Source organism: Ammospiza caudacuta, chromosome 3 (assembly GCF_027887145.1).
Source record: "Ammospiza caudacuta isolate bAmmCau1 chromosome 3, bAmmCau1.pri, whole genome shotgun sequence".
In the NCBI taxonomy this organism is placed as follows: domain Eukaryota; kingdom Metazoa; phylum Chordata; class Aves; order Passeriformes; family Passerellidae; genus Ammospiza; species Ammospiza caudacuta.
The window spans coordinates 35,842,788-35,857,152 of NC_080595.1; the positions used below are offsets into that span (position 1 = coordinate 35,842,788).

Genomic DNA, 14,365 nt, shown 5'->3' on the forward strand with positions numbered 1-14,365 from the left:
GGAATTTACTGTAGGACAAATAGGTCATCAAAGTTGTCAAACCTAATGCTTTACCTATTTCTCTTATATTGTTATACAGCTTGAGATTTTTCTCCCTGTTGGGATGACCCTGTCATCCAGGTTCTGCAATTTTATGTGGCATGCTTTGGGCATTATTTAATGTTTTTGAAATACAGCATTCTTAACCTGCCTGTAATGCTTAACATTATCTGGAGGCAGGCTGAGCTCATGGCAACAGGTTTTCTCCACCCATGCTGGACACCAGAAGAATCACTTTACAGCCTTACTCAGTTTGATGGAAAGGTGCTTAAGTTCTCAAAGACCAACTGATTACTTCAGTGCAGTGTCCTTTGTTGCAAAATGAAATGCTTCAGCAGACAGGGAGCCTTAGTGTTCAGTCAACTGAGTCTAGTGGCCAGAGGGCAGAAATCTGGACCAAAAAAACCTGATTAAGACCTAACTGGTCTTAGAGCTCAACAGAGAGGCTTTGATAAATAACAGAGGTTCTATAATGCAGCTTTTCCTGACCTTGTATAATGAAAGTCTTTAATGCTATGTGTAGTACTAAGTTAAGAGTATGGTATTTGTACAGTTGGGATTATTAGGTTACTGTGTAAACATTCATATAATTGAGACGATTTCAAATGTACCTTAAAAACTTCGGGAGATAATATTTCTAATAAGAAGTTCTCAACGGAGTAGAAGTATTTTGTAAATGAGAATAAGTGGTGAGCTGCTGTATTCATATTAATAACTGAAAATTGACAGGCATAATGTGGATGTCCAATGGGCTTTCTGCTGCACCACTGCCAAGAGCAGAGCATGATGCCTTCCTGTGACTTTCCCTTGTTATCCTAACAGCAGTAAGTTGAGAAGACTATTTAGAGTCCAGTTCTTTGTTTTGAGCATATTTCTGGTTTCTTGAACAGAGAACTATCAGCTCATATTTTTATGCTGAGTTTTCTGCCTCTTCAGTAAAGAGCACTGGCTCACTGTTGGACCTGAGACAGTGAAAAAGCAGGAGCAAAGGAGGGGCAAACAATCCTTTTTAGGATTGTTACTGAGCCTGATACACTTGTCTACCTCAAGTCTGTCTTAGGATATTGTGGAAAATACATTCTGTATTCCACTGCATTGCTGAGTGGAGTGTCTTACATAATTTCGGAGAATGGAGATGAAACCCTAAGAGAAACAGATGACAAGATAAGATTTTTCTGAATAAAATTTTATGGCTGTTTTATGTGGTTCCAAAAATAAAACAGGAGAGATGGGAAGTCAAAGCCATCTTAGGAAAAGTGAGTATGTGGCCCAGTTTCCATCACTACAAGTTAGCTGTCACACTGAAGCAGCTTAGAATTACATTCTTAATTTTTTTTTTTTGCTTAGGCCTTTTATTTTTATTTGGCAGGTGTTTCTAGGTATTCTTCTGAATACAAAATGTTTTTTTAAAGGTGGGGAATCTGCCACAAGGAACTTGGCAATGAGGTTTTCACATGTGGGGTTTCTAGAACTTAGGCAAATACTTAATGCTCTGCAGAAAGGGCTGGTATAGGAACTTGTGAAAATGACTGCTGCAGCTGTGCTTTTAAAGATGATAACCTGGTAAAAGTTATGCTGAAAATTACCTATTTCTCATAAAAAAAGAGACCAAGAAACCAAATCAGAAGGATTTATTATTTTGGAACAGCTGAGCATTTCACACATCTTGGGATCTTTTGAGGCCTGACTAATGAACAGCCTGGTATTGCTCATTACTGCATGTAAAATCCTAGCAGCACAGGTAGGGATAGACAGGACACTTTTAGTCTCAAAACTGCCATATACTATGTTACTTTCCACAGGAGCATGCCTGTGTTTGGCAGCCAAGAAAGAAGAGCTGGATGTCAGAATGGGAAGTAAAGTTCCAAGATGTGCTAAATACAAAAAACCCTATAACCAAATTCTCAGTTTCCATATTTTTCAGCACTTACTTGACTGAAAAGATATATGGTATAATATTTTAGGTTTTTAGCTGTCAATTGAAGCAAATGTTGATCTTATTTTGGACAGGAAAGTTTTCTTTAAATGTCTATAATCTTTCTGCTTTCACTAGGGTGTCTAAATTGTCTGTTTTGTCAGTTTCTGTTTCACAAAAATTCTACAGGGTTTTTTTAAGACCTAAAGAATTGGTGTAATTCCTTCTCTATTTTTCTAAGGCTGTTTGCTGATTGGGAACCATGAGATATCCGCAAGTCATGCTGTTTGTTGAATTTATAGCCAGTAACTTCATGTTCTTGTAGGCATTATTAGAACCAGACTGTTAGGTTTGGGTGACAACTTCTTCATACTGTTGCTATTTGTTTTCTTCAATTTATGCTGCTTAATGGTTCTACCAGCTGGAGTTATTTTCCATGTCTTTCAGGCAATTCTGTTGTTTTGGATGATTGATTCTTTTGCTCCTAGAGTATTTTCTATGGCATTTCCGAGTCCATGAATGAGGTAACTTTGGTGCTTTCATTTAAAGGAGTACTCTTTAAAAAAAGAGCTCTGTACAGTTAGTGCTTGAGAAAACATCTCTTGTGTAGGCAATGCTAAACTGACTCAATGCCTTCTGGATTTTTTTCCTGTTTTGACTTCAGCGTCAAATTATTGTTACACTGATTTTTTTTTTTATGTGTTGAGTTTGATCCATCAGATTTGGGTGCTAGCTTGTCATTTTTCATAATCATCTCAGATCCTTTGAACACTGAAAACCAAAGGGCTTAATAGTAAGTTTTTGGTTTTTTTTGAAGTTTCAATCCACATGAGTCCAAATTCAATTATATCATCAGCTGTTCCAATAGGAAATAGCACTTCAATGATGTTTTAGCATAGAACAGGAATACATGTTTGGATTTTATTTGTAGAGTCTTGTTCAGACATTGAAAAGACAGGTGCTGATTGATTTTGATATGCAAATCATAGTGCTGCATGTGAGCAGGTTTTGAAGTATGTTTTCACTTGAGGCTATGTTTCTATAAAATATACTATTACAGGAGTAGCTTAACTGAAACAGATGGAATTGGGAAGACTTAAAAATTAATTGCTTCTTGATTCATTAAAAAATTAATCTTGTTCTTTGTTGTCCTGTAGTTTGCATCCACAGTGGTTTTTTTAAAATTCTTTCATATTTAAAAATAATATTTTTACATTGTAAGAAACAACAAACATAGTCTTTCCACTTCTTGGTATACTGTCTTATATCCTAATGCCCAAAATTATGTTCCTTACTTTGGAAATAAAAAATATTGTCATGTATTTATTCTCTTTTAGGCATCCAGTTCAACTCTTACTGAACTAAGTGTTGGATTTCTTGTATCTGTAAAGCCACACCACTGGGACCTCCTAATTCCCAGTTTCCCAGTGGAGAGTGTTTTGCCTATGACAGCAACATCAGTAGTTTGGAAATAGGCAAGATTTTAAGAAATTTAAGGAAATACTTGATGATGATGCTTTCTAGAATATGGTGACATTATTTCAGAGGCGGGAAAGTGTTGTCAAAAAAAAAATTGGCATCAGTGTGCCATTGATAATGGTTTTATTGTGTTCACTACAACTGGCCTGTATGTTTATGGGGAAAGAGGACAGAGTGTAAGAAGATCTCTGTTATCTTTGTGGATGAAGTAATAGCTTGGAGTTCAGAAGCTGTAATACTACAAAGAGAGAGAAGTTCTGGGAAAACCAGTATATATGGGCTTGGTTGGTTCTGGTTTGGTTTGTTCTGTTGTTTGTTCCTTGGCTAGAGAGCAAATACTGGTACTTTGGGGTTCTCTGGCAGACATCTGCAGGGAATGGGGAAATGAAGGAACTTTAATGCTCTCAGATGACACACCACATGACAACTTAAATGACATTGAACACTTCTTGACAAAAAATAATTGCAACATAGCTTGCTAAATATCTAAGCCATTGCATCAGTGAGCTACTTCTGCCATTTCTCAATTAGCTCTTCTGCCCTCATAGCATCATGGAATGCTCAAGAAAGGAAGAAGAGCTTAAGTATGCCAAAAGTGAAATATTTGACCTAAACCCTTCTTTTCTGAGTCATTGCCTTGTAAATGGTATTTGGGTTTGTTTTACTACATTTTGACTGTTTAAAATATGCTTATGATTTTTGTGAAGTCAGCTGAATCCAAGAAAAAATTTAGAAAAGAATACAAAGAAAAAATATATTGAACATTAGATAAGACCTTTACTGTATCATCTGTCAGTGAGTCAGTTCTTGAAAATATTTATATTTATGTGGATAGAGGTTTTCTGTTGTGTGTGTTGGGTGTTTTTTCTAGAATAGTGTGTGTTGTTATTTATTTTTCATGCTGTTCAGAAGTGATTGGTCTTTATTTAATAACTATTTTATGATGGCTTGGTTTTCTGAGTTATTACTTTATTTACTCAGGTATTTGTTTCATTGTGTGACATGCTGCTTTGTAATAATGTGTAGTGGTATCACTAAAATGCAAAAATATTTTTCTTGGTTTCCAATCTTGCATATTGTAGAAAATGTAGCATGAGCTTTAGGTTCATTGAAAAGTATGGAAGGTGCATATGCTAGGAAATATTTTAGGGTCAAGTATATTATTACTTGTGCTCCTGCAGAGTCCTAATGTATTGAGGCGCTAAGATGCTATGTTTAGCTCTTCTCTGGAAAATTAGTATTTACATAGGTTTTTTGGCTATTTGTATTAGATAATTGCTTCCAGCGGCTGAGTTTAGGTCAAGTAGTCAAACCAGACACATGCTAAATGCTTGTAGTTCTCTTATGTTTTTTCCCTTTAAAATAATAGCCAGTAAATCCTTTCTTTTTTGTTGTTTCTTGTGGCTAATGATGTGGTTGGTTTTTTTTTAGAGCGTGCCAGTGAAAGCATCTCTCAACTGAAACATGCCTTGGCAAAAGGTGATGGCACTGGATTTGACCAGTCCTCAGTGGATGAGGACAGTGACAATGCAGACAGGGCCAGTGACGACTGTGGGACTGCAGCCAGTCAGGAACTCCAGCACAGTCATGCTGGTAAGACTGCTCTGAAAGCAAATGGCTAAAACATTGTTAGAAGTTATACTAATTTCAATGAAAAAAATTAATTATTTATTGGTTATAATGGTTTTTATCTCTTCCTAGTTAACCAACTTAAAATTTTGTTGCAACACCAAGAAAGAATGGAAAGCGAAGAGTCTCCCTCAAGAAGGAAAAATTCATTCCATGTATGTTTTTCTGGTTTCATTTGTGTTTGAATAAATGGCATGCATGTTGACTTTATAGCATAAAGAGAAAAAAGGAATCATTGAATAATTTTAACAGTCTTAAATATGGGAGCTTCCTGAGACTATGACCGTAATGGAAGAAAAAGGAATCTATAATAGAGGGTTTATACTTTTCTCCTCTTTTTGTAGTATGGTCATCCATCCTTTTTGTTTTGAAAACACTTGGGATAGACAACAAAGAAAATTTTCTGAAAAAGCAGGCTCTTTTTTCCTTTGACTGAACCTTAAGGATTGTCAGTATCCTCCTTATGCTTTAACTATGCTTTTTCTTTAAAGAGTTAGAGATGTTCATGCGAAAACAGGTTTTGTAGTTCTCTGCCAAAATGAAGTTGTCTCTGTCAAAGTTTGTTTACTCCCTTACAAGGAGTAAACCTTACAAGGAGCCCCTTACAAGGGCTTCTCAGATGCTGCTTCATTGAAGCAGAATTGCACCACAGTACGTGTGATGCACTGTTCAGTTACAGAGCAGCTGAGAGTTGCTAGAATCTTCACAGAAAAAGAATTCAAAGGCACTGCTGCAGTTTTATCTTTTGATGGCCTACACTAAATATTTTTGGCTTATACTAAGCAAGACAAGCAGCTCTTTGCTGTCAGAGTTAACAGCAGAATAATCTAAAAGCTGTATTCCTGCTGTGCTGCTTTCAGCCTGTGTAATGAGCGTAGCTCTGCTGTGCTGATGTTAAGGAATTTTATTTAAAGTTAACTTTGAGTGTTCTAACATCCATGAGTTTAGTATGGTTGTCCTTCCAAGTATTTTGCCTCATAATGGCATAGGAAAGAGTTAGTGTTTTGTAGCTCAAGGGATTGATGGATCATTGGATGGCTTTGGCATGACCTGAATTGGTATCGGTTTGTATTTAGCCTCGGAAGGGAGGGAAAGAATTTGTTATTCCACCTTTGGTGAAGTTTTCTATTCATATTGGGAAGTTTTACTAGAGAGGAGAATTTTAAAAATGGAGTACTTTTATCTAAGAAACTTTGGATAGTGCTTTCAGGGAGAGGATCAAAGAATGAAGGAATAAACAGAGAAAAAAATAGGAATTTACTGTATTGGTACAGTACTGCCCCATTTTTTCCTCTTGAAGTTTCCAGTGAGATACATTCTGTGAAGTGGTGCCTTTACTCTCCTTTGCAGCTGTCCTCCATCTGCTTGAGGACATGGAAGTGTTCTGAAGGCAGACCATGTGTAAAGCTCAAAAAAATGTTAAACTGCAAAAGTGCACACACACCAAAAATAAGGCCAAGCCCTCATGAAATATGAGCTTGTCCGGTGATTTCCTGGACACTGCAGAAATGCTTCTTGTATAAGAAGAATCCAATTTTCTAAAGGTCGAGAAAAGCCAACTTAGATTATGAGTAACCTTAACCTTTTGCTTTGAGTGATGCTGAAATACCCAATGACTGCTGAATAAGAAATGACAGCAGGATCTATACCAAATACAACATTTCACAAAAACTATACACTTTACTAACTTTTACCACACTTCATATATATAAATAATATTGTTGCAACTAAATTCCCTTTTCTTTCCTATAGATTAAAGCTGCAATAGACATCAAATGATTAAATCCTTTCTTTGATTACACCCAGATGGTTGTGCAGAAATTTTCCTTTTGCCCTACACTTTATCACCTGAGGTCAAGGCCCAGCAAGATTGCTTCATGTAACAACTGCAGCTCTGCAAGCTGGGTTTTGGCTAACCTAGCTGCACCCAACCTCTGTTCCTGACTCTGTTCTTATAGCTGGAGATGTGATGGATTCCTCTTGTCTCCTGCCAGTTTATAGGATGGCAGAGTTTCTGTAATTCTGTGGTTTAGATGCTTGAGATTTGAGACATTCTGGAAAAGTACAAGGTGGGCTAAATTATTTGTGATGTTGGCAAAACTCTTTGTCACCATGCTGAATGCTGGCTTCTAGAGCTGCTAAGCATTTATATTTTAAAAATCCTTTTTGGTATTAAGTATTTGAGTGTGAGCAGCATTTCCAAGACTCAGGCATAATTGTTTGGTAATTCATACTGATCAGATGTGTCTTTCAGTTCTGATTTTAATATTTGGCCAGATTTAAAATCATGCCTCTTCTGACCTCTGTTCTTTCACCATCTTACATGTTATTGTGAGAACATTAATTAAAAAATCGCAAATCTATTTACAATCAGTTTATAACAATTATGTTGTTAAAAAGGTAAAAAAAAAAAGTCACAGAGGTCTTTTTGTGTTGAGAAAATATACTACCTGTTATTTTCTTTTTAGTGAAAAATTCCTTAGCACTATTGTTTACATTACAGTGATGTTTGTCAGTTTAAACATTAGAACTGTTTTTCAGTGAAAAATACTTTCAATAGAAATGGAGTTTTTCCACATTTTTCTAACATTGCTGTGGTGTAATTTTGTCAGGGAGGCAGCTGGAGGTCTCAGCTGCAAGGTGTTCATTTCAGAGGAGAGGGATGGATGAATAGGAGCCAGAGAAACAGATGACTTACAAATATTATCAAGGCTATATTATATATACTTTAACAAGCATGGCTCCTTTTTTGTGTTAATTTTAAAGTAGCTAGGATTAAGAATTTAAATCAGGATGAATTCTAAATCAATAGAACATGGAACTGATGTCTGCTGAGCTAGGCAGAATATGTGGCAAATTTAGAATTCCTTCTCTAAAAGGATGTTTTTTCAGATAGTTCTAGGTATCCTCCATTTGTCTCTGCAATCCTGGTTCCAGATATCTCAAGAGTGTCCCCCTCTTTATAAGCCAGTACTTATATTTGTATAATTGGATTGCAAGGTTTTTGTTGTTAGAAACTTTCATCTCTTCCTAATTTAAGGATTATACCTTTATAAGGATTGGACAAGGAATTTTAATGCATTGCTGGCAGAACCTGTTGATAAGATAACTAGTACATGTAATAGCCATTAGTAACTTGGTTTGCTTTTTTTTTTCATTTTGCTTTGTGGAGGTTTTGTTCAGGTTTGGTTTGGGTTTTTTGGTTTGTTTTTTTTTCAATGGTGAATACTTCAAAAGTAATATTTAAAAACAAGGATGTAAGTGTCTAAATCTTTGATCTCTTTTAGATTTCAATTATATTTAGGAAATATATCATGGAATATTTTTGCACGAAAAGGCATGTTAGTGACCCAAAATCATAGGTGTTAGAATTGTGTGTGTTTCAAAAATAGGGATATGCATAAAGATACTTGTTTTCCTTCAGAAGTGTGAACTAGTGTCAATGGAGAAGACTCCATTAACAATTCTGGGTGCATTTTGAAGCCTTACCAGAAAACTGTAGGTTGTATTCTGTGTGCAAGCAAGATCTTACTGCAATAATGGAAAATCAGAACATAACACGTGTTGTTCTTTACCTCCTTCAGAAGCCCCCAGAAGCTGTGCCTGCAGACCTACCAGCCCTTTTCGATCTTGTTCCTATAATCTCTGATCAGTCACAGTACATTAAACATTTGGAAGCAGAAGTGAAGTTTTACAAGGTATCAGATAACTTATTTGGCCTACTAAAACCCTGGTCCCCCAAATGTGAAGAACTGCATTAAAAGCAACTTACATTTAAATTTGAGATTGATTGCTGTAATGACCAAAACTGAGCCAAATGCAGTTCAGTAGATTCCTTACCCTGTGTCTTGGTATCTGGTATTTAAGGGTCTTTAAGGACATTTTAACATCCTGTCACAAATACACATAAGCATTTTTTTAAAGAAGATTTACAACAGTATAAGCTGCAAAAATACAAAATCTCTCTTTTGCAAATTCTTAGTCTCTCTAAAAGGGTTGAAACTTTTGAAAATGTTAATCTAGACCCTTGGTCTCAAGATGCATTTCAATATTGATTGGCATCTTAAGGAACCTTTTAAATGCAATTCCTTCATCCTATAGGAGGAGTTGTGTGGTGTAAAAGATCAAGAACAGGCAGTTTTACTTGAAAATGAGGAACTCCATCAGAAGCTGAAATTCTTAACTGCAGAATACATGTTGAGAGAACAAACTCATCTTGATGCCTCAGTAAGTTTTTATTTTTTGTTGCTTTAATCAGTGCTCAAGGATTTGGCCAGATTATTTTTATGGAAGGGTATACAAATGGTTATCTGCAAATGGAATTTTAGTCAAAATTTAATAAGAGTTTGTAAATATGGATTTCCTTGGGTAACATAATTTTCATAGGTTGCTAATCTAATTAAATTGTATATTGCTTCTTATATTCTACTGAGGATTGTTCAGTAGAATATAATGAATATTGTTTATTGGTTCTTATATTCTATGAATATTGTTTATTGTTTCTTATATTCTACTGAAGATTATAAGGTTCAATACTTAAGTAAGTAAATTTGTTTAAAAAACCAGCCTGCATAATCATAACTGAAGCATTAAAACTTTCATTTTAGGCAAATACTCAGAAATCCTGGCCTGTAGGTGGTAAAGGCTGTAGCACCCACCAGCCTGTCACCTCCTCACTGGCACAAAACAAAGATCAGGCTTTTGTGGCACCAGCTTCTGGAGACAAAGCCAGATGGCCTGTAGAACTGGTTGGTATCACCTTCCTTCACAGACTCCTACCTTTGCAAAACTCTTCAGGGTTGTTGTTGTTGTTGTTGTTCCAGTTCTGATGATCGGCTTTTAACAGACACAGAGGTTTTAGTTGACTGAAACATAATCTAAGCCCAAATTTTATTCTCTTAAACCTCATCTTCTCATTATACCCTAATTATTATTATTGTGCAGTTAGACACAGATGGCAGGTTCTGTCTGCAGATGATGACTTCCCAGAGATAATTCTTGTTTAAAGATGATGACTTCACTGTACTTGGGAGAATCTTAGGTGTAACACAGCACCCAAGCAGGTGGGAATTAGCTGGTGTAATTTATGTAGCCCTCCACACAAGCTCTTTTCATAATGAGTTGTTCTGCTCCTGGAGCAGTACAGGCTGAGTAAGGTACAAAAGTAGTTTTGTGCAATCTGCTTTCCCTAAGATGAATTACACACTTTGTGATTTTAGAGATATAGAGGAGTCCTAGTAATTTAGAGATGATGTTGTTTCTTCGTGTATTTTTAGTTTCAGAGGATATTAATTTTCATTTTGCTCTGAAGTAGTGGGGTAGTTTTGCTATCTTTTGGGAAAAAACTTGGCTAATTGAAAAATTTTTATATATTTTATTCATGTGCATTTGTGTACTGTGGAATTTATACGGTACTTCAATTATATGGGATTTGAGGGTTTTTTCATATAAATATATTGTTTTGGGGTTTTTTATACTATTATAGCTGAAGATCTCAGTGATCACTGATGCCTGCAGTTGTTTGGAAGCAGTGTTTTACAGTAATTGCTTTTTTCTTCATCTGCCACATTTAAATCAGGAGAATCATTTTGATTGTAACTTTGTACTAAGTGTCATAGTGAGCTAAATTTGTAGTGTTTATCTGGTTTTGTTATCATCATTGTATTTAACATGGGTGTGGTTGATTCATATACCTAGTTCTTCACCAGGTATATGAAGAGTAACTCACTGCATTATAAATAAATAGCCTGTGTAATTGAAGTTCTTAATAATTATGTATTAATATCTGCTGACTTGTGGGAAAGCAAGAGCAAACTCGAGACATGATTATCAGTTTCTGGGAATCATTGTAGAGAACTGAGGAATGCAGTTGGAATTGAAACAATTTACCATATGAGGATCTGGCAAAAAACCTTATTTAGAAACAAAAAAATGGGAGGGTTGTTCACTTTTTAGACTTCCAGAAAAGTGAAATATTTAGGTTTCTCTGCCACTAGTATTTCAACAGGTTTATGTCCTCGGGGGAAAAGAATGTGGGTAAAGTCTAGGTTTATTTGTAAAGACTGTTATGAAGAAAGCAAGACATATCTTCTCCCATCTTTTCTAAAGGAGAATCTAAAACTTCTTTATCAAGAAAAAGTCAATATCCTCGATGATCAAATACAGTCTCTAAGGTAAAGTTAATTTTTTTTTTCTTAAAATAATCCTTAAAAAATTGTCACTGCATAACAGCATGAATCACTCTTAATCTGAATTTAAGTAAGAGAATGCCTGAATGTCTGAATGTTGTGTCTTCTGATAGTATCCCTAAAAACTGGTTTTCTTTTAAGTTCTCTCAAATATCGATGTAGCAAAATTGAATGTACTGCTTCTTTATAGAAACAGTAGCATATATATATACATATACATACACATATATAGACATATATATGAAACATCTTATCTTTTTTATATACATATATATATTTTTACGTACATATATATACATATTTATATATAAAAAATCTTATCTTTTTTATCCTCTTTCCCCTAAGAAAGGTCATGTAAGATAGACCACTCAAAGAAAAAAGAGAGGTTACAATTTTAACTTGTGTGACAACTTCCATAATTAGCTACTTTCCACTACTGTTTAATCATGTTTTTCCCTCAATAAATTGTGGTTTCATATTTTTGAAAATGCTAGACTGTTCTCTGTGTAAAAAGAGTTATTGGTAGGGAGACAAGTTAAAAGAATGCTTTGGTGAAACCAGCAACGTACAAAGCCAGTTGTCTTAGTGACGGTAAAGGAGGATCTTTAATTTCAGCTGTCATGATCCAATTTTTTCCCCCTTGGTCTCAAGTGTTACATTTACTCAAAATTAATTGTTGGGGATTGTCTCAGAAGTTCCTTAAGTACATTATTCAGCCTCTGATTTCTCCTAAGAGGCATGATCTGGCAAACAGGAAGTTCTGCAAAACTAAATTTTATTGAAGTGAGAAATTATATCATTTTCAGTGATATATTTCTTTCTTCCCTTTTAACTTCAAGGATGAATGTACACAGGACTTGCTGATTTCTGTCCAAAACTTTGCAACAATAGGTTTGTTGCACCATGACTGTCTAAGGATATTTGCAGAGCAAATTCTGTTCAGGTTATAGTGGGTTATATGCAATAGACCAAGTACTAAAATTGGAAAAAGTGCACAGAAGATTTTCCAGATGGAAATAAGAATGCACGCAGTGTATATATCATGTGCACAGTAAATCCAATGCAAGCAGAATGTGTCAGACTTCCTGAGTGTGTGCTGCCCAGATGGCCTGCATAACAAACCCAAAGCTTTGGATTCATTGCACAATTTGTCAAATTGATCTATATGTGCACAGTGTGCGTTTGTCTGGAACTTCCTGATGTTAACATTCCTATTGCTTGCGATCTCCCCAGCCTGACACATGCTTGGAAATTCTGGAGAAAATTCTTCTGAGCACCTGGTAAAAATTTTGGAGACAAGTAAAAAAGTTAGCCTGTTTTTCTGCACATGTGTTTGACCTCAGGTTGTGTTTATTGCTGGATCTGAGTGAATGTGCTGATTTCTTGTCTAGGGAGTAGAGAATAAATATGAAGTTAGTGGTACTATTAATAAAAGCAACAGGAAATTGTTAGAGTATTGAAATATTTATACAGCTGATTTTTTTTCCTAATAATTAATATTATATTCTGTTCAGACAAAACGTAAGCCTACAGGTTTTTTCCTCTAATAAATTTCTGTTTAAGTTCAATATTTTCTGATAATATGGGGGAAGAAACAAATTAACACAGTATTGTTTTGTCTATTAATAATTTTGATTGGGCAGTTTAACTGTTACTTCTCTGTTAAAGTCTTCCTTAGCCTCTTGAAAATGTGTAAAATACTGTTCATTACAGGAATTCTTACAGTTATTTTTAGGTTGCATTTGTAGTTATATATTGTATATGAATATGACTTGTAGAAATATCTAATTTCACAATTTCTTCTTTCTAGAAAAGACCTTTCAGAATCTCAGAAGACATGCAAAGATTTGGAAGGAAGGCTGAAACACCAGAAGTCCCTGTTTGCAGCCAGGAATTCTGGCCAGGTTGGTGGTCTGTGCCTGAACTGTGCCCAGCACGAGGCCATTCTCGCACAGACTCACTGCAATGTCCACGTGCAGACCATCGAGAGGCTGACGAGGTGGGTACTGGGGGTGTGGATTTGTGTTGGAAGCTGTTGCAGGGCTTGCAAGGGTTGCAGGGTGAAGAGAGAGATGAGAATGTTGACTTCATGTTCAGAAGGCTTGATTTATTATTTTATTATATATATTACATTATAACTATGCTAAAAAGAAATAGAGAGAAAGTTTTCAGAATGCTAGCTAACCTAAGAATAGAAAAGGAATGAATAATAAAGGAACTCTCTCTGATTCTGTCCCAGAGAGATCTTGTCTTTGATTGGCCCTTAATTGTAAACATGCAACATTGGCCAATCACAGGTGCACCTGTTACATTCCACAGCAGCAGATAACCATTGTTTACATTCTTTTTCTGGGGCCTCAGCTTTCCAGAAGGAAAAATCCTAAAGAAAGGATTTTTATGAAAAGATGTCAGTGACAGGAAGCATGGCCATGGCTGCTTGCATTAAACCTTTGAAGTCTCAATGTGTTGGGTTACATTTGTAGAGAAAGATGCATTTCTGGAACAGTACACTCCAAGCTGGAGTCATAATGCTGAAATCAGTAAATGTAGGTCCCAACTACTTCAAAATCCACAATAGCTTTGCTGTTTATTTCAAGTGAGAAAGAATTTTAGTTGTTATAATGTAATTATGTACCTTGGGCTGACCAGATAATGAGACAATTTACAGTCTGTTTCCTGTACTTTTTGTACAAACAAATCCTTCACTCTGTCAGCACAAATATTGTGCAAGTCCGTGCATTTTGACTGATTATTTTTTGCAACAGTTCATTATTATTATGTAGTTGGAAGATCTTCTGGCTCCACTTTATTCTCTTTCCCTCTGAGGAAATTTTTAGATATATCAACAATAGGTTGTGTGCTTAGGGTAGGATGCATTTCCTACCCCAACACCTGTAGCAGTTCCTCCCTGACTACAATAAGACAGGGAAAAGAAGTTCCATTGGACAAAAATAAATGAAATTATTTGTTGCACCATTTTTTTTAAAGAGTATACATTTATTTAAATTTTTTTTTAAAATCACAGCTAGGGAAGGGAGAAACAAAGAAAAAACTATATAGGCTGGATATATGTAATTCAGGGATCCCAACATTAAATTCTTTTCCTTAAGGAATT

The 14,365-nt window shown here is 35.5% G+C and overlaps 1 protein-coding gene across 1 annotated transcript in view; it reads left to right on the forward strand.

The window, feature by feature from the left end:
- Positions 1–14,365, forward strand: part of SDCCAG8 (SHH signaling and ciliogenesis regulator SDCCAG8) — a 104,751-nt gene that overhangs the window by 1,535 nt on the left and 88,851 nt on the right. The window contains exons 2-8 of the mRNA XM_058800741.1: positions 4,865–5,026; positions 5,135–5,217; positions 8,647–8,760; positions 9,164–9,289; positions 9,670–9,810; positions 11,171–11,235; positions 13,061–13,249. Of these exons, the coding sequence (XP_058656724.1) occupies positions 4,865–5,026; positions 5,135–5,217; positions 8,647–8,760; positions 9,164–9,289; positions 9,670–9,810; positions 11,171–11,235; positions 13,061–13,249 (880 nt within the window). The remainder of the gene's footprint in view (positions 1–4,864; positions 5,027–5,134; positions 5,218–8,646; positions 8,761–9,163; positions 9,290–9,669; positions 9,811–11,170; positions 11,236–13,060; positions 13,250–14,365) is intronic.